We start from the raw sequence: 27,384 nt of genomic DNA on the forward strand, positions 1-27,384 counted from the left end.
CCTTTGTTTTGTATTTGCACTGGTCATTACTGATTTTGTGTTCTAAATCCTGGTAATACTATTGTAGTATTTGAATATTTAGCCTATTTTTGGTACACGTTGACCACGTCCCATGCCACGACCTTCGACACGATGGTTGTTTATTTTTAAACCAAGCCCAAGGCGCGATTGAACACAACGTATTATTTGTTCCCGAACGCCCCCTTGTGTTGGAACGTTTTGTGCTTTCGCCACTTTGGCGATGGTAGCACAGTCTCGCTCTATAAAGGAATTGAATCGCAAAATTGGATTGCTTATGTTTAGCTTTAACTAGACACGTGGGACTTTTTTTCTGTCACTGCAGTGAGCATACATTTAGAGTTTATCACACCATTTAAACTTCACCAGTAAAAACATCCGATTCAGATGTAGGCAACATTGTAATATCCACCAAGGCTATATTCAATTATTATATATTGGGCTATATTATTGGCTTTCCACATAGATAATATGAAGTTATTACTCTCAAGGTATCGACGGTCGAAGGAACTGCGAAAGCTTTTACAGCAGATGGCAGTATAGTTTCAAAAATGTCACCTGACAGTCCTATCACAGAGTGGGAATAGGTCCACCTTGGCAAGGAACGTGAATTAAAATGTATTTTTTGCGTGCACTCTGAAACGGGTGTCCTTAAAGCCTATATACAAAGTAGAACAGGAGGATGTTAATTTCCTGTAAATAACCTTAAGACACAATATTCCTTAAAAGTATGAGCACAGGCATCACCAAAGCCCAGTAAAAATAGGCTACTCGTCAACCAAACCTTACACACAAAGGTCATTAAAATAACCAATGTATCATGAGGCAGGGTCCAGGGCAGAATTAAGATCATTGTGCTGTATATGACAAAAACTCAGATCGACAAGCATGACTGCATTTGCTTTAGTGTGGCAGCAAGTTGGCTCGTAGCTTTTACTGGTTTTAAGTGCTGTTTTTTTTCTAATGTATTTTATAAAGTAATGCCATTCCATCAGGATTGATCAGTTGTTGACAACTGAAAGAAATAAAAATGAGTTCTGACGGTGCCGCATCATTAGCATTGTCATTGTGATCTGCCTAGATAGCCCCTGCAGGAGTCTTCCCTTACTGTCACTGAGCTGTGATGATGCCCATCTCTTTGGCTGTCACTGAGCTGTGATGATGCCCATCTCTTTGGCACTTTCCAAATTTGTTGATACAGCCAGATCACAATGAAACGCCTGTCACAGATTTCAGAGCTGGGGAAAGATCCAGAAACATTTTTGAGCATTTATTTCCACAATAGTATTATTATAGTATTTAAAAATGTATTACATCTACCGCAAAGATGTGAATGTACATGGAATGAAATGCTGTGAAACGGAGCAGGCTCTTGCTTCAACACACTCAATAAATACACACAAAGCACCTCTTTTAGTGCTCCCTAATCAGTGCTCCATTGTAAAGCACCACGCTCAACACCCACGCCGACTTCCAAATCAGATACCCTATGGGACGGCCAAGTCATTTGAGGAGACCTATCCTAGTGCTGCAACAACACTGTTGATCAACGGTCTGCATGAAATGTACATAAATAAACAGTAGCTGATTAGCTCAGTAGTGCTCCACCTGGGAACGAGTGCTGGCCAAAAAAGCCAAGAAGCAACTGTGCTAAAGGATTCCTAAAGGAGTTCATTAATGTTCGTTTGGGATGGGTTTCACTATGTGGGCACTGCTCCAGACGTATGGGCATCATTCCATCTGAACACATGAGTACTGCACTAATTACCACCGCCCCCCCCCCCCCCCCATCACTGTATGCTGTTCAAGGGATATAATGATCACTGGTCTCATGGGTAGGTCTGGGTTATATCAAACCCTAAACTGACATTTTGATGGCCACCAAAAAGAAGAAATTGAAGATGAATTTGGCACATGAACGTCTGAAGTGGATTTGTGTCTTCACGTTGTTGTCAGCTTTTTATATTTCAACCACCAGGATGAAAACAGACCTGTTTCTCTCTCTCTCTCTCTCTCTCTCTCTCTCTCTCTCTCTCGCTCTCTCTCTGATACACACACACACATACTCTCTCACACACACACACACACACACACACACACACTCTCTCTCTCTCATCCCAAATCCTACATCTGAAACACAAGAGACCCGATGACTCACTTGAAGCATTTTTGGGATGACATTTCTGAGCTGTCAGGGAACCTTTCTGCCAAGCGCCGTGTCTTACAAGATTACCAATTAGTATCATTCACGGTTTGAGAGGTTTGTCCTTGCAGTCTTTGGTTTATATTTTCAGAAATGTTCTGCCCCCTGCCTGATTATTTATGTGTAATTCTATTACAGATATTAAATTCATGTTAATACATTATTTTCTCTTCTTTTCTGGTCAACTGAAGAAAATATCACCATTTTCAAAATTATGCAGAAATGATAGCTTGGGCAAAAGTTCTACCAGGAAGACTCTTACACGCTCATCCAATCATTCATTACCACTAACCAATAGGCGGCTTACGCTTGTCTTCAAACTGTCACGTCTCACTCACCTGTCTGCTGCTTTCAGAACCCAGACGCTGATGCCCTTCCCCCACCCTACTGCCACCAGTAGGTCCCTGTCTTGATGTCCAGGGGTAGGCTCCTCATCGCTGCCTTCTCCTGTCGGCAGGATCCGAGATCGTCTGTTCTGTTTTCTCTACTCCAGAGACGGGATATCCTTATATTTGATGTGTTACCTTTATGGCTGTATATCCTATAGCTGGATTGAAATATGTAATTCTATTTAGTCTTTCTGATAAAAAATGTTGTTTGTCATATCTCGTAGAACTGAGAGAGAGAGAGAGAGAAATGTTTGCTGTTTGCCTACATTTTAAACTAGGTCTAAAAGTGCTGTTACTTAATTCAATGTTTTGCTATGTTACCTATGTTTTAAATTGTCCACCCACTGACACTGAAAAACATGTTATGTTATACAACTGAGTCTCCTCTCATGTTTGATCTGTCCATGCAACTTCATGGACAGTGTAGAGAACAGAGTAGAGGGCGAGAGGGGAAGACTTACATGCTGACAGAAAGTTCTCTATCTTAAACTCTCACAAAAGGATTCTCAAACAGTCAAGAAAATAGACATTAAATATATAAAATAACAAATAATCTGTAGAAAACCCATGAAAAAGAATAGAAAGGCAGAACCACTGGAAATAAATAAAAAATTAGTGTTTGCATCTGAGCAATAACCTTAGCTGATCCAGTGTGGCACAATAGCTGGTTACATTCCTTTGGGCTCCTGGTGGACTTTGTGTGTGGAGTATTAAAGTACGTTTGGGTGTAATTAACCCAGTTCTCATGGCTTCAAAACAGCACAGAACAACTTGTGGGTTGTGGATATATTTTCCCTGGTCACTTTTTATACATTAGACCAACCACTGGTAGAGAATAGGACCTGTCTCATAAGACACCCACAAATGACAAACAATTCTGTCTGTTCCTCTTTAAGATCCCTCCAATGTTGGCAATGTCCCAAATTAACCCAGATTCATTGAAGCCCCAGACCTGAGCATATGATCTGCACAAACATATGAAGCCGCATAGCCCACATTTCTTTCCTCTGCATCCAGAATATTATCTCTGATTGTTTGACCTGGATCATGAATCTCGAAAAAAAATAACTTCAAAACTCACTCCATGTTGTTGGTTTTTCTTGAACCATACTCCACCAGCTAATCTATGGGTGCATGCAAGGGAAGGCATGCTATTCCATGGAGTTTTCAAAAAGGGAGCATTTCCTTAAGGACTCGCACAGTCTAATGAGCGAATGTTTGAAGTGTCAGATGAAAGGAATTCGTAGTGAGCCTAAGCAAGAGTTGGTTTTAAGACATGACGCCACAAATACAGAGAGAAGGTAATGTGAAAAAGATCAACTATGGTCACGGTGTTCACATGGATTGCCCTTTGCTCATTTTGACGAAGGGTGTTTTTGGGGAAGGGTCTTTATAAGGCTCGGAACACATTTGTATTCATACTCATGACATCCATAGCATTGCACTTGTCAAAGACCTGACCTATGATGAAGTCTTGCACTGCCATGACTGTGCCATGTGTTATTGTTATGTCCAATGCTTCTGGTGTACACACACTGCTTCAATCTCTCAAGGGTGTGTGTTATCTATTCAATCTTTTTCCATAATGGTTCCCCGCTCCTCAGTTGTCCTCAAGGTCAAGTGAATAGAACTCCATTGTTATGGCTAACCTTAGCATCAGGTTTTCAAAGATTTAAACCTTTTTGACTTTAATTCATTTTTAATTCAGTGGTCACTGTTTTATCTGTGTTTTAGTCGTCCCCCATAGCGTATTGATCCATACAATATGCTGCTATCATTGTTATTATGTTAAATATCAAAGTTTTGTAAATGCCAGCTATACTGCCAAAAGACATTAGTTTGCATGTCCCAACTGTGCTGTAATTAGTGTTTGGAAGGATTTTGCATGCCTTTTCAGTAGTTAGATGCTAGTTTTCAACCAAAACTCCTTACTGCTACTTTAAGTGTGTGGACCTTTCAAACACACTTTGGATATCAGCGACCTTCGTTTCAGTAGCCTTGAGTCTTGCAGTGACACTACAAGTGTACAATGGTTTTGAAAATAACACACACTTGATGGGAGATAGTTCATACATTCTCACATGCTCCCCCCATTAAGTCCCTGTTTGTCTCTCAGACAATCCTTTTTCTTGCATTCTTACATTCACTCGTTATTTATCTAGTCTGTCCCAGTGGCATTTGGTAGCATATGTGTCTTCCCTTTCCCTCATCTTAAGAGCAGCCCTTTTGGATTATCCCTGATTAGCCTGCTACAGACAACTATCTCATCAAGCTGAACATTTCCTCAGGCTTCAAATCCACTACAGTGTGTGTTCCAATGTAGCCTGAAGAGAGCCAGGCAGGCAGCACTTTCAGTTCCTTCGAAGTGAAATCTCTGTTGGGTTCTCACCACCATCATGTTATGACCTCCACTGCCCATGGCTGTAAGGGTGATAAAGTGGTGATGGAAATTGATATTACCATTAATTTATAGACTTACATTGCATTGCAAGCATGTTCTCCTGTGTGTGTGTGTGTGTGTGTGTGTGTGTGCCATGTGTATTGATAGTCTTGGTACACCTTTGTTTAAAGCCCCTAGCAGACATCCCCCCCTGCCCCAGGTGGAGGAATACACATCAATTGTCCACCATTTTGGGCCTGTGTGTGTTCCTTCATAGGAAGATCCCCTCCCACTCACATGCCCCCTTCCCCACATTGACCTGTAACAAACCAATGCTGACCCATGTAACCTCCCATGATTGACTGGTATTTAACCTGTAACACTGTGGTGCCTCTTTAGTCTTTTACCTGCCTCTACCTGATGTTGGAATTGACTCCCTGCAGGAGCACCTTGAAATACACCTCCAGAAATCTTCTATTCGCCTCGTGGTCTTTTGTCTAAAAGAGTGTCGGCCTGAGAATTCCCGTCAGTGGGTTCCACTGCCCATGTCTGTAAGGGTGATAATGTGGGTTCTTTGCCTGAAAAACCCATTGAGCTGCTGATCGTACCAGGTATTTGAGAATCCCTTTACCAGTAAAGGCCAATGCATACCTTTAAGTGACACACAAAACCATATCGAAAATGGTTCTTCTATATCAGCAGAAACCATGGAAAGACTATAGAATGGTGTGTCATACCAAAATCAACAACAGAAAAACCTGACAGGTGTGCTGATCAACCACGAAGTACACGTCCTTACGTTTGCCCTCCAGCTGTCCTAGTTTCCTACTTCCTACTCCTCTTTCCATATGTTCTGCTCTGTTCACGTCTCTGTCTTTGATGTGGACTCCAGTACCTGTCCCATGCCACGCTGACCCATTTGTGAGAAACGTCCACATTTCAGAGGTCATCTCTGCTCTCATTTTTCATTTTCACACCTACACTCTCGTGGGAAATGCGACTAACGCCCTTCATCTTCGCATGAAATATTACTCTGTCAACCATATGCTGTCTTTTTGTGGAAATCATAAATTCACACAGTACATATATAAAAAACCTACACTACAGCATAACTGATTCACTTGGATAGGGTATGAAGGATAGGTATTATACTATGTATCAGAATGCTTTAGAATAAACTGAGATTGTTGTTCATTCTCATAAATGTAAGCCCTGCCACAGGGACAGATTCAACCCTATTAACTGTTTTCAAAAGTTAGCTGTGTGCACTGAATGTTATCCCAATAACCCTTGGCCCATGTGCTGTCAGCCTAGCATTCTGCTAAGCATTCCTCCAGCAGCCTGCCCATGTTTTAAGTAAGGCAGTGCTGTTCTTCATAGCATCACTCTTGCAACAGTAAACACAGCTGCTCGCCTCGGGATGTGCAACTCCGATTGAACGCACAGTTCATCCACTGGGATGAAGAAGACTGGCTTAGTAAATTAGGCTTCAGCCATTAAAAAAAAAGTTCCCTGGTAATCATTCAGTAAAAACTGCTACATGCACAATATAAATGAAGACAACCAGTGAGTTAACATCGTGAAATAGACAAACTGAAATATATATATTTGTATGCATAAATAATAATATTTATATGTAGTAATATGTAATAATAATAATAACAACAAAAACAACAACAACAGCATGGCGGCAGCTGCAGATGTAATGGTGAGGATGGTGGTGATGCTACTGTATGTTTTGACTGAAAAAGAACTCAATGGAAAACCGGAGGCCAAGAAGATGACATCCTGTCATACATTTGGTTGTTTTCCCTGGCGCCCAGACAAGAGCTCGGGGGAAAAGCAAGCTGGCTGAGAAATGGACAAGCTCATTATCATGGCGCATCAGACATACTCTATCATTCCTACTCATCCACGAGCAAGACAACCATTAGCTTGACTCTTATTGCTTTGTGGTTTGGTTTACTAATTAAAGAAGACTAATTATTTAGTTCATTGGGTTAAGGTGGAGTAAAAGAAAACATTGTAATCTATAGAATTCCCTATGGGAATACTAGTCTGTAATACACAATAATGTGTTCATCAGTAATAATGAATGGTGTTATTCAGATGCCATTGTACTACATGCCTCTTTGAGGACATAAATAGCCATTCAGAGGTGAAGGAGAAAGTATATGGAACAGGACTTGTTGCTCCTGAAATGAGCTCTAAACTGGTGTTGGTTATTTTAAGGTCAGCATTCTGCATGTTGATTGAGGACACACACTGAATATAAAACCGTGAGCCTGTCCGCCAATGATGTTCTTTAATGGTTCTGAAGAGGCAGATTAGATGTGCAAACCATTCAAATGATCCCCATTTAAATTACTTTCTTTTTTTATAACACAATATGTCAATTTCTCTTGCTGCCATACATCAAAATATTCTCTAAAAAATGTTATGCTATGCTTGCCACTGTGGACATGCCTCCGGTATACTCCCCAAACATCAAGCAGAGGGAGTCTTGCAGTATGGAACCTTCAGGCCATAAGTCAGGAAACAGATAAGAAAGACTGCCAAGTAGCCGTTTAAGGAGATCTAAGCTAACATGATTTATCAAGAAGAGGTGGAAATGCAGATCTCCGTCTTTGGGAATGTGATCTTAGAGGTTTGAAAGTAGGTTACTTTGATGCAGCGGGTCTCAGTGCTGAAGGCTCTGCATATTCCCAGTTGTGAAGAAACTAGATAGTAGAAAATATGTTTCTGCTTTCAAAAGTCAACCTACCTCACTTTGACGTGATGTTAGCGACTGAAGCATCGTGTTTTGTAACTTGAACTGTAGGAAAACTGAAAGACATTTCAGTGAAGATTCTTCTAATCTGGAGCCGGAATATCTCACGACAAAATCACAAGAAAGTGACATTTTTCGGGTAGTTGCTTGCATTTACATGACATCTGCTTTAAAACACACACACATGGCAGAGGGTTATCATTTCCTCAACTGAGTATTTATGGATGGTCTGTTAGAGCTAATCTGTTGACACCACTGCTGTGCAGACAAGCCAAAGAACCACTTACTGGGTGATTCGAAAGGATTATAATTTCACTAAACCACCCCTGCAGCTATACAAAGGAAATATTCTGAGCTATTTCTGACAGATTCAGCACAGTCTTTGAGCGAGGGGTTGATGAAGACAGCTCTGCTTTTTTTCCCCCTGTGTCTGCTGTTTAGCATTAAATGTTTATGCTGTCCCAGTTCCCTGCAGTAACCTAGAAGGAGACAGCATAGCAAGTATTTTGGCTTGTCAAAAAACTCTCAGGCTCCACCTTTACACACAGTGAAGGAACAGATGTGTAGGGAGGGTACTGCATGTTTTTAAGTCACACAGAATGTTTATTTTACTCTCTTGAAATTCCTTGAATCTCGAAATGAAACAGTGTTTTCCATAAATCACAACAAAGAGAAGTGTTTTGTTACATACACACTACCTTTAATACGCCACAATAATCCCTCTTTCTCTCTTACACATTAAACAACACAGCAGGCCATTTGAGAGGTCCCAGGTGGAAATAAAAAGGGAAAATGTATCCTGGAAGTACCTGAATTGCTTTTACCTCTAGTGGTCCCCACCAGGGAAGTTACGGAGTTAGATATCCTCCACTCTTGGCCAAGGATAATGATCCTCTCCAGCACTGGAGTGCCAGTCATCTTTACCGCACACACTGCGTCTCACTTTATGTAACTTTCCACTGTGGGCTGCATATGCTGAGACCAACGGGCACGGCATGTTGCTGATTCCTTGACAAGGTGTTAGCTAAATTAGGTCTAGCGGTCTCTCCAGCAGCAGCTCCTCAGCTCAGTGACAGGATGCCTGACACACAGGTTACCTTGACCTCTCAGGCGCTAGGTATGCCATTTCAAAAGAACATACTCTCCCACGGGATACAGAATGGGGACAAAGAGGCTGGTTTATTATGCAACTGGCTTCCGCGAGACATATTTTTACATATTTAACCACACTGGACCACAAAGAACTAGAGCCTACCAGTCTCTGAGAAGAGTGTACAGTGAATGAAGACAAATCAGCTATCACAAGGACAAGTTATCACATTGTGTATAAAATAAGATATGTACATCATTTTTGACCAAGTCAGTAAAGCTCCATTAATGTATTGCATGAATTGAGGAGCCTCATTTTAAGCATGGCTTTCTAGAAGATAAATGGTGGCAAATCTGATAAAAGCACTCCAAAGGCTCATATACTCTTGTGGGCTGTGCTGGTAATCTTGTTCAGAGTATTTATGTGTGTGTCAGTCTGTGTGTAAATGTGCTTGATCCTGAACCTATCAGCCTACAGTAAGTGCCCATTCCACCCAGCTTTCTTCCATCGCATTCCCCATATCCAACATATCCTCTAACTGAGTCTCTATGTGTTTATGTTTGGGTTTGTTTCTTCTTGCTTCTCACTGAATTGTGTATATGACGGCCTACTGTACTGGTTGTGGAAGCAAATGTGAATGTATGTACGTGTTTACTTTTGAATATCTTTCTCTTTACTCCAATCTGTCCCCAATCTCTAACCCCACTTGCTTCATGTTGTGCTCATGTATACTATGCACTGAACATGTGTGTGTCCTATGTAGGATAACAGCTGCCAAGTGTCCCAATATACAAAAATAAGGGGATGAAGGGTGTGTGTGTGTGTGTGTGTGTGTGTGATACATACTGTTGGTGTGTATGTGTGTGTGTGTGTGTGTGTGTGTGTGTGTGTGTGTGTGTGTGTGTGTGTGTGTGTGTGTGTGTGTGTGTGTATGTGTGTGTGTGTGTGCTATATACTGCATGTCCGTGTGCGTTTCCCTCCCCGCTACCAAAAGGGGTCGTCGGCTGCGCTGCTGCGTGTGCTCGCCCGCTCCCTGCCCTGGAGCCGGAGCATCTCCAGCACGCTGTGGGCGTAGGCGTCGCGCAGGTTCACCCCGAGCGCAGCACCCTCGGAGGTGGAGCCGCGGGCCAGCCGCCGCAGCGCCTCACTGTGCCGCAGCGCCGCCTCCTTCACCTTCAGCGTGAAGTAGCACGCCGAGAAGCGCTCGTTGATGATGGCGATGGGCAGCGCCAGGATCAGGATGCCCGACAGGATGCAGAGGAAGGCCACCACCTTGCCCACGGTGGTGTCGGGCCGGATGTCCCCGTAGCCCACGGTGGTCATGGAGGTGGTGGCCCACCACCAGGCGCTGGGCACGTTGGTGAAGGTGGTGTCGGGCAGGTCGTGCTCAATGGCGTACTCCACCGCGGCGAAGATGGAGATGCCCACGGTCAGGAAGAGCATCAGCAGACCCACCTCCTGGTAGCACTGGGTGACCGTCATGCCTAGAGATTTCAGACCTGCGGAAGAAAGCACATGCCTGTCTTTATCAATGCACACCTCACAAACACATGTGCAAAGGGCAGACAGACATTTTGTATTCATTTTCGTACAGGTTACAGATGACAGGAAACATTCTGTATGCTTACACGACACAATGTGGACCTTTAAAGAGTACCAGAGTGTAACTTCAGACATGCGGAATTCATGAGGACAAACATTGGTTATGTGCACAAACACATTCTAGGATTCATTATTCTCAATAATACAGAAGTCCTCTTCATATTATAAGTAATAATAATAATAATAATAATAATAATAAAACTTTATTTATATAGCACCTTTCATGCAAAAGAATGCAGCTCAAAGTGCTTTACAGCAAATACATAATATGCACAAAGAAATGACATGCACATAAAAATAGACATCAAAGAAACATAACAAAGATATAGTGCAAAAAAAATAAAATTATAATTATAATTATATAGATATATTTAATCCAACCCCTTAATATCACCTGTAGAGATTTAAATTAAATTAAATTAAATTAAATTAAATTAAATTAAATTAAATTAAATTAAATTAAATTAAATTAAAAGTATTTATATAAATATATATAGTGCGAAGTGGTAGCTAGTTAAAGGCTAATGTGAAGAGGTACGTTTTTAGTTTTCTTTTAAAGATGTTAAGCGAGCTGGCTTCCCTGATGTCTATAGGCAGTATGTTCCATAGCACTGGGGCGTAATTGACAAATGCTGCGTCCCCGATTTTCTTACGGCTTTTGCTGGGAACCTCCAATAAACCAGCATTCGATGATCGCAGTGTTCTTGAGGGCAAGTATTTGACTAGGGAGTTTGCAATGTAACTTGGTCCTAGCCCATTAAGGGCTTTGTATATTAGGAGAAGGACCTTAAAGTCAATTCTTAAAGTTACTGGAAGCCAGTGCAGAGCAGCTAAAACTGGACTAATGTGCTCTCTCCTCTTGGTTCTGGTTAATAGCCGAGCTGCAGAGTTTTGAATGAGCTGAAGTCTCTCAGTTGTTTTTAAAGTATATTAAAGATCTTAACTGAACCTGTTATCCATTATTTACCATCACACTCAAGGTCAATCAAAGAAACAGTGTGTTCCGCTGTACAAACTGAAAACGGAAAACTAGGGCTGTATGACACAACAACCTAGTTTCAAATGTTTTCCTTTCATATACTCTAGACGAAATGTGTCTCGTTATAGTGTGAGTGTGAAAGCTCTCTGCCTAGCCAGGCATCTCTGATCCCCTGCAATGCATAATAAATGTTCTCGGGGGGGGGGGGGGGTGAGGAATAGAACCCCACAGAGCTGTGGCAGATTGAAACTTGCTGGTGTGACGGAGGCCCTTCCTAGGCAGGAAATCTTCCTCTCAAGCAGCTGTGAGTGAGAGATGCTATCTAGAGGAGATGGATGAGGACGTGCAGGCTAACCCACTGTTCCCTTATTGCAGCTCGTTTCAGCAGCTGTCTGCCTCTGGGTCTTTGGGTCTAATTCACGACCGGCAAAACTCAGCTCATTCACGTTCACCATCACTAGAATAGAATAGAATAGAATAGAATAGAATAGAATATACTTTATTTGTCATTGTGCATTGGATACACAACGAAATTTGTTTGTGCAACCACTAAAAAAAGTGCAGTTGTGCTGGGTGGAGGGTATGAGGGTTGTGTGATTGTTTAGTTCTGTGATGGCCCTGGGGATGAAACTGTTCTGCAGTCTGGAGGTGCGGGCTGTAGTGGCCCGGTAGCGCCTGCCAGAGGGAAGCAGGGTGAAGAGAAGGTTTGCGGGGTGAGTCTCATCCTTCAAAATGCCACATGCTCGGCGGAGGCAGCGTGTCCTAAAGATGTCGTCCAGGGGAGGCAGTGAAAGTCCAATTATTCTTGCAAGATTAATGCTAATTTCCCAGCCTGCGTAAGTACTGTTGATAATGCATCCTCACTCCACTGGAATACATTGGAATACATTTTCTTTTTTTTTCTAAATGAGAGCGCACTGACAAGAAGTGCTATTCAGTCCATTACAGTTGAGTAAAAGACTGTTTCAGAGTGGACTGATTCAAACCATTTGTATCACTAACACTCGCTGGATCATGACTTTGGGAGTGCTATAACAGGTTTCAGAGAGCCACTTGGAAGAGATATACTTAGAACACTTTTTGAACATTGAAATGCACTGTTGCAGAACATTTTTAGATTTGCTTCTCCGCATCACATGTTTTCCATGCCGGCTTTTAACAGAAGCTGTGAGAAAAGATCTTACTATACCAAAACTTCACTCGTACAGCTCCTGTGAGGTGTGAAACGCGTGACTGCCGTTTGACTAAACCTATTTGTTCATGATCTGTGAAAGTGAAAATGAAAATGTGCATGTTGGCTCTCAGCAGGAGGGGAAACTTCACTGCTAGAAAGCACATTTGATTTTGTCAATCTGTCACTCTAAAGAGACTAGCTTCAATGTCAAGTCTGGGCCAATGGGATCACCGGTGAAACATTATGATCAGATGTTCAGTACGTTAAATGAACATGAAAGAATTTATAAGAGCATACAGACAATACAGAGCACGACAGCATGATGATGAGCTGTAGCTTTCCAATTACTCGAAATATGCGTATCTGGTCACTCACGTAGACGTCCCTGAGAAAAGGTTTTTACTGTATTACTCTAGCACAAGCACACTGGTTAATTCTTTTTCTAAGTATTCATGCTGCTGAACTCTCTGCTTTATTGTATCTTGTATGTGCCTTGTTTTATGTTACACAAGGGTGACATGCCTCTGTATATTTCCCTTGTTGATAGGTCTCATCATTTAATAAAATCATAGCTTTGACAGAAGGTTGGTGCAGATAAGGGAGAACAACATCACATTTTGATGGACATGGCTATATGCTGTCTGCATATATGGAAAAGGATTTGTCTACATCGTGTTTCTTTTGATGATGAAAGTAAATCAAACACACAACTTAGAGATTCAATTTGACATTGTTGTCTTGTACTAATATTAAACTCAAGTAGATCAATGAAACAGTCACTCTCCCATGTATTATACAATCTAACTTCTCTCTGAAAAAAAAAACGAATTCAAATAATCTTTGCCAAGATACACCATGGCCTTTTCAAAGATCAAACCAATGGAGCTTTTCATCAAGGCAAGCTTCTTTCAATATCTATACATTATGACAGAGATATCACAAGCACGCTCCTTGTGATGTGCACAGTCCCAGACTGTTCCGGCCCTGTTGCCTCTCTGACATCATTTCCTTCCATTATCCATGGCTGAGGATGCATCTCAAAGTGAAATCCTTGCTCTCCAAAAAAAGAAAAAAAGATCAAAGCCATACAAAGCTCTGGGACATTTTTTTTTTGCGACTGTGGGTCTGGCTCGTTGGAATTTCCTGGGGAAATTGTCAAAATATGAATGAATAAATGTATGCTCTCTCTCTCTCTCTCTCTCTCTCAGACAGAATGCAGTGTTTGTTATGATCTCTCCTAAGTCATCAGCGGGTTTTAAAACAGTGAGCACAAGGCAGTGGATTTGAAAACATGCCCTATTTTCTCCCCTAACTGACCCCAACATGACATGTTCACTATTATTGTACTCATGTTTAGACTCATATTATACCTCACAATCGGCCTCATGACATGACATGTACCACTGTCAGACAGCATGTCAAACTTATGAAACTGTTTTTTTTACTCCATATTGTATGCCTCCTACTTTTATAAATGTAAAACATGCTACTTATGACCTTGTTATAAACAATACATTTTCACTCACGGGATTCTTTCATACCATTAAAATATAGTTAGTTGGTAGTGCAGGGGAGTCCCCCCTTTTCAATTATGTGACACGTCCTGCTCATCGTGGCAAATCAAAATCAGACAGAGTGATTATCCCTTACAGAGTGATCTGATAGAGTGAGAGTGGTCTGCCCTTACACTGGGTGTTGTTGGTGTAGGAGGTTCTCCAAACATTTGACCATAGTTCCAGCAATGTGAACCTGCAAGCAGAGGCTATTGTGCGTGTTGTCATGATACTGTGCATCTGTTTGTTGTGAAAGCAGGTCGTGCGCTATACCTCTGATTAGAAATGTGTGCTTGATGGATAAAGATGCAGCGTTTTTTACTGTCATCTTTGTTTTACTATGTAGTCCGTTTCAATGAGAACAAAAAACAGAAGATTGGACTAGTTTGACTACTGAGGCTACACCGCACACACTCACTCTGCCTAAGACTGCCTTCAGATCAGCCGGAGGCTATAATAGGCTGTTATGGACCATGAGTTAAAGTTGTGCCCACTCAATTTTGCACAGACCGGCCCAAATATAAAATTCTGCCTATGCCACTGTCTTGCAGGAGCAAATCCCCAATTTCAAATCAACCCGTTTATGTCTACATGTCTTCCTCAAAATCAGTAGAAGTGTACTAGCAGTCAAAGTGCATATGAGTTTGGTGGTTGGTTGGGAGAAATCTTTTTTTCTTTTCAACACACAAACATAGACACGTCACCTGTGGAATGGCGGCCCAGCTTGAGCATCCTGAGTGACCTCATCAGCCTGAGCACCTGCACCACCCGGCCCACGTTCTCCAGCTCTGTGGAGCCTCCGTGCAGGTTCTCCACCGCCAGCGTGACGTAGAAGGGCAGGATGGCCAGCAGGTCAATGATGTTCACCACACTCCTGCTGAACTTACATTTGTCCCTCACGCACATGAACCGGAGCAGGAGCTCGCCTGTGAACCAAACGATGCACACATACTCCAGGGCATCCAGGAACGGTTGCCCCAGCAGAGTGAGGTCCAGCGATATCAAAGCCATGCTCAAGATGGACACCACCACAAAGAACATGGACAAGGTCCCAAATGTCTTTGCAGCTGGGGACGAGTCAGGCTTCTCCATGAGGTCCCATAATCTCTGTCTCAAGTCCTGGCACATCACCCCAGTGAAGTCCTCCTCCTCACTGTCTATGACATCCACGTCGCTCGTGATTTCCATTGATTCCTTCATCTCCTTCCGCCGGTAGTACTTATCCCTGCAACAAGAATCGATGCGCAGTTCATCAATCCCCCAGTACTCAATCTCCTGCAGGAAAGAGACCACACACAGCTCCTCTCTAACATGCAGGTGACCTGTCTTGTAAAAGTTCATGATGTACTGGAACGTCTGCGAGTTGCGGTCAAAGAAGAACTCATTCTCCAGGAGGTCTGCATCATCACAAAGGTCCAAGGCACAGTCGCGGGTGGAGAGGGCCAGTTTTCCCAGCCTAGTCTCGGGGTAAGACGTCAAAAGCTCATGGGACAGGATGTAGCGGCTTCCACCTACATTGATAATGAAGAAGTCTAAAGTGTCATCAGTTGGTGGAGGGGCTTCACTGTAGAAAACACTGGAATCCAGGGACAGGAGAGATGCACTGTCCCCATAGAACTGTGCTGGACTAGAGCTACCACTGGTCATACTGAAAGGGACAGTGGAGGACCTGTATGGGTATTCAAATTAAAGAGGTAGTGTATACTTAAGTATGTATTTTGAGCTGTAAACTAAATGATATGACTGTACTGTAATGAAACACATCAGTGCTGGTATTAACATTCAAAAATATTTACCATTTTTTATAAAAATTCATTTTTATAAACATTTTATGGATTGAAAATGGCTCCACGTACCATCTACTGTTTAAAAACATCCTGAACCTTTTAAGGCCAATGCTGACATAGAGTCCACTATTTGGTACTCATCTATGTCATTAAATGGGTTCCCCACCTCCCCCAGCCCCTGCCTGTGTGTGTGAGTCTCATTTTATTTGCTGATCGAGACTCATTCACAGGAGTTTACACCCCTTTTGTTTCTGTAAACAGGGAATTGAATACACTTAAGGAAGATACAATTTTACAGCACATTGGTCAAAGATTTTGGCTTAAGTGCTTTAGATGCATGTATAATAAACTGGAAAGAATTTGAATGCACTTCAGTATTATTCCAGTTTGGACTATATTCCCTCGATGAACTTGCTGTTTGCAAAGAGAGCCTGAGTAGATATCAGATGAGGGTAGCACGAAAAGCCTATGGCTGTGTCCTACTTCCTCAAAGCTCGTCATCAAGACTTAAATATTTTAGCTGGCTTGCCTAATTAATTGTACTAATGGTACTATTCTTGTAATCATTAATTCACTTTGGTACACTCCACTCTGTTATGTTGTCATGGTGGCACAGAGCATATAATGGCTGAATTTTGAATTTTGAGAAATATATATATGCTTACATATTTTATATATATGTGCCACTAGAGTCAATGACATAGCCTAAGTATTTCACGGCAGGACTACAATAATTGATGTTTATATAGAACAATGTAAGAATTGCGTCATTTTTACCCATGAAAGGCAAACCAGAGAAAGGATAAAGATAACAGATATCCAAGAGTTCTTCAATGTCTTTGAGAACTATCTGAAAAATCAGTTTGTGCGCTGTCATAAAATCATCTGGACCTAAATGCCATGGTTAAGGTCTGAGGGCAAAACACTGGTGTTGTTTTGCAATATAAGCTAGAACGCCAAATAAGTAGGCTACAGACATTTAATAACATGTAATATGAACTATGAAAAATGATCAAATTCATAAAAAATCTACCGGTTTATGACTTCTGTCAGTCATCAGCTGGTCACATCTGCAGATAGTCAAGCTTAGGCTACTCATTTTGACAATTGTTTGGGCTACTAATGTCTGAAAAGTCCGCAATCGTTTCCCAACAGGCGCTTATCTCCTTATAGGCACAAGTTTATATCTTATTATAATACATCTTGAGAAAAGTATTACCAAATGTCTTAAAAACATGCATCAAATACAAACAGACTTACCTCTGCCTCAAAATAATCTATTTCTCATTTGAAAGACAATTTGTCGTTCTCCAACTAATGTTTGATAAAATGGTTTTGAATGATGGTACAGATTTGTTATTTTCCAATCCGACGCATTTTGGGTAGAATAGCCTACAGGCTAAATAAAATTATGCGGTGATAGGTTATTCCATGAAAAGGACGGTTGGAACTCAATCTTTCCACAGTTTCCACAGCTGTGCCGTTCAGGTGCGCAGAGGCGCGCCTTTAAAACGCAACAGAGCGAGCAAGACCGAGGGCGAATCAGACGGGAACGTGCTGCTAGGCAACAAACTCGTGATTTTCGTCTCTGTACTGGCTAAATTAGGTTATTTCTGTTTAGTTAAAACATAAGCTGCATGTTGCAAAGGCATGTTGGCTACTCTTCAAGCCTTGTCTTGATATAGCCTATTTAAATTCAAGAACAATTATTTGCTTCTCTTCGTCCACCATGGCATTCTCAGTTGTCCATTCTGACAAAGAATTGTTTAGCCTATTCAAGCTTTAATTTCTCCTGTAGATTTCCAACATTCTTTAGCTGATGCTTGGTTCGTCAGACAGAAATTCAAGCTAAGTTACAACATTAGGCTATAACCACCAGCTCTTATACAGCACATTCCGTAATCATTAAATGCGTCCTACAGTGGACAGTCATCGATTACAACTCGTAGTCAACTAATTTGCCAACAACCTTTCCTGCAGCCCACTTGTCCCTTAACTTCTTGGTAGTGCTGCCATCTGGCGTCTAATGAGAGTACAGACAGTGCTTGTTTTTAGAAATCAGTTTTTGTAAAAGGGCTGAAAGATACTCAACCCATAGTGAAGATGTAGGCTCAAACTGAATAGCAAAGTCCTGTAATAGGCATTTTAAACACATAAATAGATGGAGTCATCAAATAAATGGATCATCATTTGTTTCGTCAGCTTGCTTCATGATTATGTTTATTTATTTGGCTCAAAATTCAGAGGTGGCCCGATGTCGGCCTCTAGTCTGAATGTCAAAGGTGTAGTAAGCTTAAGCTATTTATGTTTTTGTATATATATTTATGTGTGAGTGCGTGGGGTTGCAAGCATACTTTAATGTGCTTTAGTGTGGTTGAAGGATGTATGTTGATGTAAGCATTGCATTTTTTTTTAGTGGTTGCACAAGCAAATGTTGTTGTGTATCTAATGCACAATGACAAATAAAGTCTATTCTATTCTATAAACGTGTCTATGGGCTTAAGGCTCATTGAGCATTGTTTTCTGACGTCACACAAAGCCCAGCCTCCAATTTTCAAACCGCCATTTTGAAACTATTCAAGTTGCAAACTAACGTTACGTGGATGGCGAGGTAACGTTAAATCATAGCTAGCAAGCTAATTGTCTTCGGTGTGAAATTTAACATGCTTACGTGCTAGTATGTATACTGACAACATATGCGGAGTTGGATGAGAATAGCGCACAGAATGAGTCTAAAATAAGATGTTTTACGTGTGGGCGGGACGGGGTCATCCCTACCCACATTAGCTAGGATAACGTTAACGTAAATGCTTTCTTCACCAAGGCAGCTCTCTAAACCAACTGTTATCAGATAGTCTAATAGCCAGCTTAGGCAATTTACGCTGTTACTCATAAACTGTCCTTTTTCGTCACTGTTGTATACGTGACAACTTTGTCACTGCTCTCATTCATAAATTAGCTTGCTAGCTGGCTAAGCTAGCTCCTTCAGTTTCTTAGCACGTCATTAGGAAAGCATGCATGAGGGTAAACACAGCAGCGCGCCAAATTTGTCCTAGGTTTCTCGTTTTAGAAAGGGCATCCTTAGATGACCGTTTTGAACTCTTAAACCTTAATTTCGGTTCGGTTCAAATATTTAATAACGTAACGTTGGAGATATATTTTAAACTGAGCATAAACTTGTTCACCACTGGGTTAATGTGTTAATGTTAAGTTGACGATTGTAACGTTACATTTGAATGTTGACAACGTACCGTCAAGTTAACGTTAGCAGATAATGTTAGTCGACGTAGATAGCTAGCCTGGCAGTGTTAAGTTATTATCATGAAATCGGTCACCCCAGGTCAACTTTATAACGTTAGTCAACAATTACTTCGTGTATCTGGCACCACTTGTTCTAAAACATCACTAATATAATATATATAATCACTAATAATACATCACTAGCGCTGTGTTAAACTAACTTGCCATGTCAGCGCTGTTTTTAAATTATTTTTTCTTAATTATATCATTATAGCAAGATATATTAACCGATTTTTCACAACGCTGTTCATATCTTAAGAGCACGCTGACAGATGCCACAAACGCAGAGATGGACGACAGTATACCGATGACTGAATTGGAGGACTGCTCCCACGAAGAGGAGCCACAGGTGGAAAAGTTGAAAGGACTCAGTACGTCTTTCTCCGATGTAATTTTATTTATTTTTTTAAGTTTGTGGCCTGTATGTTTACAGTAAGTTACATAAATGCATCGATTTTTTTTGTGTGTAGATGTCATGGAAATTATTGAGGGAAAAAGAGAAAAAAAGAAGGTGGAAAGACTGGTGCAGTCTGGGCAGCTGGGGAAACCTAAAGAACGCCTGAAAATTGAAAGTGGTGAGTATTACACAAATAAAACTGTATTGAAAGACTATTGTGAATGGTGAAAAGTTATCCAAATGTTGTGGCAGATTGATTTCTGATATCTTGGTGTCCATGTCACTGATTGAAATCAAGGTGTTGGAGATAAGCTGGGTGAAAATGCACGAATCAACCACAATATCGGAAAAACAAAAGCCCCCCTCCTGAAACCTCTTCATAAGATCCTTTTTGATCGACCTGGAGCAGTAAGTATTTTATGATTATGATAATGTACTGCAAATGATCATTTAGCAGATTTTTAATAAGGACCTGGAGTTTGCTATTATCACATTCTAAGATATTACATATTTAAATGCTTACCATGCTCTATTTATACTGTTTGTTTTCATGTGAAATAAGGCAGCTTCAATGAAGAAGAACCTACGTTTATTCAGTGGCTTCCCTTTCAAGGAGGAAAGTGATCCCTTCTCAAAAAAGCTGAAGATGATGTCAAAGTAATTGTTTTTCTAACAATCAAAACAAACACAAAAACATTAGTTCTGGCATCTGCCAGTGGAATTGTTCTTTAACGTAACTTTTATCCCCCCCAAATACAGATACACAAACGCAATGTTGAAGACCATCTGTCAAGTTCTAGACATAGAGAGGAGTGGGAAGCAGTCTGTCTTAATTGAAAGAATCATGGCATTCCTTATGCACCCTGTCAATACAGGAAAGGTACACAGGTTCAGCAAAATGAAGTGTTGGTGTGTGTGCTTAATGTTTATAATAATATGTGAAAGTAAGTTTGCTGCTGTTAACCAGTTGGATGCAAATCTTGGTTTTCTTGCAGCCAGTTTCCATCAAAAAGAAGAAGAAGAAGAAGAAGAGGAAGAACACTGCCACCGATGCCAAGCAAAAGACAAGCAAAGTTTCCAAGAGTCCCAAGAAATCAAAGGTGGAGGGCAAATCCAAAGCCATAGTCACAGATTCAAGCAGTGACGATGACGACGATGATGAAGATGACAAACCTGAAAGTAAAGAGACCAAGACGTCATCGGCCATAGAAAGTCGGAAAAAGAAAGAGGACACAGACGACTCCTCAGATGAGGATGAAGAGGAAATAGAAGATGGTGATGATGTTAAAGATGATGATGATGAGGAGGAGGAGGAGAAGGAGGTTAGTGAGAGTCATCCAAGTTTCAGGTAAATGTCTCATCGATTTGAACATTACTGAAATACTTTTGCTTTCCCCTGTGTTGCTAGACTCCCAAGTCGAAATCCCCTGCTAAGAAGAAGCCTGCCACCCCCAAAAAGACAGCAGCCAGCAAAAAGACAACAAAGCCACCACCTGGGAAAAAGAAACCAGCAGCTAAGAAGACAGCAAAGGAACTTGAGTCTGATACTTCTGACAAATCAGAGTCTGATGACAGTGACAATCAAAACAACAGTGACTTTGAGAAGGTGACTTGGATTGCACTGTTGTCTCCAGTCTGTGATTCAGTTTTACAATTACTTGTACAAATGATTGGTGTTCATAATCCCATATGTATTATTCACATAGTCAAAAAAGAAACCAGCAGCAAAGAAGAAACTAGCAAAGCCTGCCCCAAAAACTAAGAAAGCAGACAGCAGCAGCAACAAGACCGCCAAAAAACGCCAAGTACTACTGGGTAATGTCACCCATGTTGAAATAATCCATTTTAAATACAGTGTTGTGTTCATCGTAAAATCTTGTTGACATTTTCATGAGCGCCTATGCTTTGAGATGTAATTAACACCAATGTATTATAACAAAAACAGTGTCAAATGTATTTTAACAAAAACATGTATTTATTGTTTCGCAAAAAATAGACTCCGATGACAGTTCTGATGACGATAAACCCTTGATCAAGATGATAAAGAGGCCGCCCACAGATGATCAGATTAAGACCACAGTGCAAGATCTCCTGAAAAATGCCAACCTGGAGGAGGTCACAATGAAGCAGCTTTGCCAGAAAGTGAGTTCACAAAATGCTTCTGTGCTATTTACAAACAACAGTTTTTTTTTATTGTTGTTGTTATTTATATCTATACATCTGTAGTAAATAGTAGGGGTGGGAAAAAAAATCGTTTTTTCGATTTCTCTCGATTCTCTCTAGAACGTTTCTGTCTCGATTCAGAAAAGTTCATAATCGATTTTTTTAATAATACATTTTTTTTTTTTTTTACACATCCATTTTGTGTTGAAATGCAAGCTGCATCGATTATTGCATTGTTCATTGAAAGTCATAATTGTGACAAGGAAAAGCTTTTTCTCTAATAAAAAATAGATCTGTTGATTTTCTTTAATTATCAAACACAAAGTAGGAAGTGATTTGAGACTGAGTAGCAAACTCAAATGTTTTAAAAATCGACATGCATCGATAATCGTTTTATCGGTTTAGAATTGATAATCGGTTTTGAATCGATAATCGGTTTAGAATCGATAATCGGTTTTGAATCGAATCGTTGACCTCGGAATCGTGAGGTGCCAAGAGATTCCCACCCCTAGTAAATAGGCAGTGCTTTCCCGGTTTAAGTTATCTTGTAGGATGAGCTTAGTGGCTGTATTTATTTATTTATTTATTTATTCTATTTCTTCAAGAAAGATAGAAGATAGTTCAGGTGTCAGTCTTCTCTTTGTTTGTTTGTTTGTTTGTTTGTTGGTTGTCTTCATTTGAAAAAGCTCCCGTTAATAAATATTTTTTGTGTGTTTAGGTGTATGATTCATACCCTGAATTTGACCTGACCAGCAGGAAGGACTACATTAAAACGACGGTGAAAAGTGTAAGTAGAAACCGTAGTTGATTACCTTCAGTGTCAGAAACTTAGTGAGCGGTCTGGTTGAAATCCAAATCCTTCCTAGTTTTAGGTAATTGAGCACTTTCACCCATGATGCATAATTCACACTGTTAGAAGTACCTCTGTCTGTCACAGATTTCCTATTTTTCACCCCCTTTTTTGCTTTATCAGAGTAGGGTTTAGAGGATGTTCCAAGCTGTCTATCAAACCCAGCGGCATGGTGGTAGCTAGCTACTCACTGAAATGAGTCTGTAGTTAGAAGTGATGAGTGAGATCTAGTGGAGCAATAGGTGCTGTGTTATTATGTTTTATTTGTTAAAAGTTCAACACAGTGTATTCTGCCTTTCAGCTCGTAAACACCTATACTTTATCCTCCTGTCAATTCCACAGCACACCAGTTAGGCCATAAAAGATACAGGCCACAGCTTTTGCTTTAGGAAAGATAAGATAAGTCATTCCATGTGAAGTGTACCAATGGCTCCCACTCGACCGTCTCAGATTTGGCTGATTGGTTGTTCATACACTTCTTAATAGGTATAGTCCCAAATATTAGCTCTCTACTCCCAATAGTTTAGTCACAAATTTGTTTTTAGCAACTATGTTATGTGCATTTTAAGACGCTTTTTTCGGATTTCTATAACTAGAAAAGTATTTAAGCTAGCTCCTTAAAACTTTCTAGGCTTAAAATCTGATACCATTTCTTGAAGAATATTGTCTTCCAAGGGTGTGGCTTGGGTATATCATAGTATTCGGGGTGCATTTAAAAAAAAAATGATGGTGTTCTGCCTCATTTTCTCAACATTTATTTTTTGAAAATATGGGATTTTTGTACACGCCCAGCATTCAATGGCCTATGGAAGCATATAACAAAAGGTACTTTTATGACACAGAGCTTAAACTGCACAAAATGCTTTGATTAATGTTTAATAGTATCTGTAGTAAATATTATTCCAGTGTCTGGAATAGCTGGATTTTGTGTCAACTATGAGGTTAGGGTTATAGGCCATTGAATGCTGGGCGTGTACAAAAATCCCATATTTTCAAAAATTGATTTTGAGAAAATGAGGCAGAACACCATCACAATTTTTTATATGTTAAGAACAAATATCTAATCTTTCCAAAACAGTTAGTTTCATGTTGGTTAATGCTGTCATTTTTGTTGCTATAGCTTGCCAAAAATGGCACAAAATGGGTTTTCATCCATTTTCAAGCTTTAATATCTTCCAGACCATTCATCACATAGGGACAGTTTTTTTAATACAATATACAGAGCATACATAGGAAGGTCTGTGTATAATATCAAGTCTCTAGCTTTTCCACAGGCCTTCAAAGATGCTGCAACAGAGCGTAGAGTAAGATTTTCGAGCAAATTCAAGCACCCCGAATACTATGATATACCCAAGCCACACCCTTGGAAGTCCGTATTCTTCAAGTAATGGTATCAGATTTTAAGCCTAGAAAGTGTGATGGAGCTAGCTTAAATACTTTTCCAGTTATAGTAATTTGAAAATGGCTCTTCAGAAAACGCTGCTAAAAAAGCATCTGAACATGCACATAACATAGTTGCTAAAACATCTTTTTGTGACAAAACTATTGGAAGTGGGAGCTAATATTTGGGACTATACCTATTAAGAAGTGTATGAACAACCTTTAATTTTTTCAGCCAAATCTGAGATGGTAGAGTGGGGAGATTTTCTTAAATTGGTACATTTGGCATGGAATGACTCATAAGATAAGCTGTTTGTTATCCCAAAGGCAACATAATATGTCTTTATTGATGGACATCCAACAGGCATTGGCCATTACAGGTCCGTCAAAGGAAACTGTCCTAAAGCAAAGCAGCAGGCTCTCTCAAGTTATACTCCTGACCAAATCCACCTACAACATCAATAACATAAAAAAGGCACAAAATAAGAAATTATGTAAAATAAAACAATTTCAATGCAAATCTTTATATCAAAACAAAATTGCTATTGGATGAATATCATGGTCAGAAGAGATTTTTTTACATTTAATTTTACTTTGTGGCCATGATGTGACCTGGTAGCTTTGACCTTATCTGCAGAGTATGTGTAGGTTTGTAGCAGAGGAGTTCACCGGTCCCACACCGGCACAGTTTGATTGACGGCCAACCTTTTGATGACGGCCTTCTCTGCTCATGTTTTTAGAAGCTTGTGGCTGTGTTGCATTTGTATGAGCCAGGTTGCTGCTTTTGATGTAGTGGCAGCGCTATTAAATAGAGTAGACACTAAGAGGCCATGTGACGGGCGGGTAAAATAATGCATCTATCTGTTACTTCTGACAATTAATAATAAAAATAATAATAATAATAATGGATTTTATTTGTATAGCACACTTTAAAATACAAAGAAATCTCGAGGTGGTTAACATAGTATGGACAGTCACAACAACAATAATACAAAGTAATAGAAGTGCTAATGAAGTGCAGAAAATAAGATAATATAATATAACAAAAAAGATAATAAATTAATTTAAAATAATTATCCCTCCTTTTTCCGGGGGTGTGGCAAGCTTATCCAGCTACACTTAAGTTATTCTGCCCTGGAGCAGGTTAGTGCTAATCGATATGTAACTATGGTGATTTATCAAAAGTTGCTTCCACGAACCAAAAAGAGGGGCGTTTTTTATCTTAGCCTGAAAATTAGCTCGCTAAACCGTTTAGCGAGCTACGACGAATACCCCCCAGGACTTTAGGTGAAGGCAGAGATAAATAAATGGGTTTTGAGGTGTGATTTAAAAGCAGTGAGGGAATCTTAATTCAAAACCAAGTGACCAGTACGTGGGATGTGGGACAAAGGGTCCAAATGCGGTGCAGTGCCATGCAAAGCGGGACACCTCTTCAACCGGGCAGAGACTTATCTGACCTCTGACCTGCTGCTTTGAAGGACCAGTCCAAACCCTTGTTCTCATGGAAGCATTCATCAGCTCAATGTGTATTCTGCCATCACAGTATACAGGCATGCCAGTGCACTTTTGGACATTCTCTGTAATAGTTTAATATCTGTTGATGATGCTTAGTGATTCTTCTCTCTCTTTCTTTGCAGCTGATCTCCTAGGAAGAGGCAGCGAAGATCATGCCTTTTAAAAGCCATTTCTTGTGGAGAGAATTTCTGTCAATATTTAAATGCCTATGACGTCTAACAGAGTGTATGTATGAATGTATGTAGCTACTTTCTCATTACTGCCCAAAGTGTTTTTTTTCTGTAGTGGTTGGTGCTTTTATCATTTGTGTTTTTGTTTATGTTTGTTTTTTAGAACTTTTTTATATACGGGTTTTGTATGCCTGTTATTTCTCTGATAACACGCTTCTAAAAACATGCAGGATGTGTATATATCACTGGCTGTGAATAAAATGCTCCTTTTTTTATTGAAATGATTTAGCAAAAGAATCAAAAAGATCTTTGTCCTAACTTGACCTTCAGTCAAATAGAACCGATTTAGTTTTGGAACCACTTGGCGAATACACTAAGTGTGTGTGTTTCTATTAGGAAGAATAACTGGTTTATTTTTTAAATAATTAAGTTTGTTTTAACTACACAATGTGTTTTCAAAAGTTTACAATTGCTAAGAGGAAATTGTAACTTATTTGAAATTATTTCATATTTCAAGAACCATCTCAATAATTATTTTGGTTTCAATTTCAGCTTAATGCTTTGTGTGTACAAATCATTTAAAATAAAACATGGTGTTTCTTTTACAGATATTTTGAGCATATGTGTATTGTATTTTGATTAATTTTGTGTTCCCAGTTAACTGAAGAAAAAAAATTGGAAGTTGCCCCACTTTAAAAAAATTATCGTTTTTGGGCAAAGGGTCAAACAACAATATAATGGAGGTGTGGTTTTCTGAGGCCATACACGTGACGTGACAGAGTGGGTAAACAACTTAAGAGTACGTTATAGAACGTATCGCGTTTGTGATTTGTCTATCGGGCGTTAGTGACCAAAGTTAATTTTTTGCTATAAAATTAGGTATGCCATATTTGTATTGGTTCTGTTTGACGTTAAACTATGAAGAATATATACAAAATAAACATTTTTATATAAGGATTTCAATAATAATGCATTGGTCTTCGGAGAAACATAGACCTGAATGGAGTTCAAGTAGATGGGTGCTGTATCAGATGTGGTGGCTGCTCTGTGGGTGAGAATTAGTTACTTGCAATTTCATACGATCAAACACAGAGCAGAGGAGGGTAATGAACATGGAGAAACATGCGTCTTCCTTGGAAAAAGCAAATCATGCATCACCACTTTTATGTTTGAAAGGCATTGAATGCTTTGAAATAGCATTCAAATGGCCGTTGTGAGGAATCAGGCAGTCCTCTAGGCACTTGAACTCTCCCCTGAGAGGGCCCCCTTCCTGCCACCAACCCGCAACGTCTTTCCTTTATCAAATCTTCCCGGCACCATCAGTCTACCATTTGGGCAACCCTTTGTCCTCTAGGCTAGCTCCCAAACAAGCTATTCTGCCTGTCCCACCATAAACATAGAACCACACCCTATCATGTTGTGTCATCACTCCCCTGTATTCTGAAACATTCCCTGAACATGGTGGTACACAGGTCAGGCATCTGTAGGGGCCACTATGAGCACCACAGCCCAGGGAGGATCATACGGTCTGATAAGGTAGCAGTACAAGGCGACTAATGTTGTCCACTTCCCTCTGACTAGCAGCTGTTTTCACTTCGTAAAAAAATAGACATCCCAAAAAGTGAGAGCTCCTCTCCTCAGTAGTCCACCTCTTGAGCACAGGG

General features: G+C 40.3%; 2 protein-coding genes across 5 annotated transcripts; one reads left to right on the top strand and one right to left on the bottom strand.

Annotated features, from left to right (window-relative positions):
* Window positions 1–9,730: 9,730 nt before the first annotated feature.
* On the bottom strand, window positions 9,731–17,903 carry kcnv1 (potassium voltage-gated channel modifier subfamily V member 1). Its single transcript, XM_012820429.3, has 3 exons — window positions 17,206–17,903; window positions 14,863–15,827; window positions 9,731–10,349 (listed from the first exon to the last, which is right to left on the bottom strand). The coding sequence occupies exons 2-3, from the start codon at window positions 15,803–15,805 to the stop codon at window positions 9,835–9,837; spliced, it is 1,458 nt and encodes a 485-aa protein (XP_012675883.1). The 5' UTR covers window positions 15,806–15,827; window positions 17,206–17,903; the 3' UTR covers window positions 9,731–9,834.
* Window positions 17,904–18,455: 552 nt separating this feature from the next.
* Window positions 18,456–26,331, top strand: dek (DEK proto-oncogene). 4 transcript variants are annotated; one of them, XM_012820454.2, is made up of 12 exons: window positions 18,456–18,556; window positions 19,505–19,616; window positions 19,716–19,820; window positions 19,941–20,050; window positions 20,205–20,299; window positions 20,402–20,522; window positions 20,638–20,964; window positions 21,051–21,248; window positions 21,349–21,457; window positions 21,639–21,784; window positions 22,524–22,592; window positions 25,673–26,331. In XM_012820454.2, the coding sequence occupies exons 2-12, from the start codon at window positions 19,535–19,537 to the stop codon at window positions 25,682–25,684; spliced, it is 1,374 nt and encodes a 457-aa protein (XP_012675908.2). In that variant the 5' UTR covers window positions 18,456–18,556; window positions 19,505–19,534; the 3' UTR covers window positions 25,685–26,331. The 4 variants fall into 4 exon arrangements, with proteins under 4 accessions (XP_012675908.2, XP_031432524.1, XP_031432523.1 ...); XM_031576664.1 differs by having other exon boundaries at window positions 18,553–18,622; XM_031576663.1 differs by lacking the exon at window positions 18,456–18,556 and adding an exon at window positions 18,658–18,969.
* The last annotated feature ends 1,053 nt before the right edge of the window (window positions 26,332–27,384 follow it).

Source organism: Clupea harengus, chromosome 11, assembly GCF_900700415.2.
Source record: "Clupea harengus chromosome 11, Ch_v2.0.2, whole genome shotgun sequence".
NCBI lineage: Eukaryota > Metazoa > Chordata > Actinopteri > Clupeiformes > Clupeidae > Clupea > Clupea harengus.

Bases quoted from the DNA above. Each gene is read 5' to 3' on its own strand.
- kcnv1 (XM_012820429.3), bottom strand. From the start codon at position 15,805: ATGACCAGTGGTAGCTCTAGTCCAGCACAGTTCTATGGGGACAGTGCA. The intron at 10,350-14,862 runs GTGACGTGTCTA...TTTCTTCCGCAG, and splicing joins GCTGGGCCGCCATTCCACAG to GTCTGAAATCTCTAGGCATG.
- dek (XM_031576662.2), top strand. From the start codon at position 19,267: ATGAAATCGGTCACCCCAGGTCAACTTTATAAC. The intron at 20,051-20,204 runs GTAAGTATTTTA...ATGTGAAATAAG, and splicing joins TTTTTGATCGACCTGGAGCA to GCAGCTTCAATGAAGAAGAA. The intron at 20,965-21,050 runs GTTAGTGAGAGT...CTGTGTTGCTAG, and splicing joins AGGAGGAGGAGGAGAAGGAG to ACTCCCAAGTCGAAATCCCC.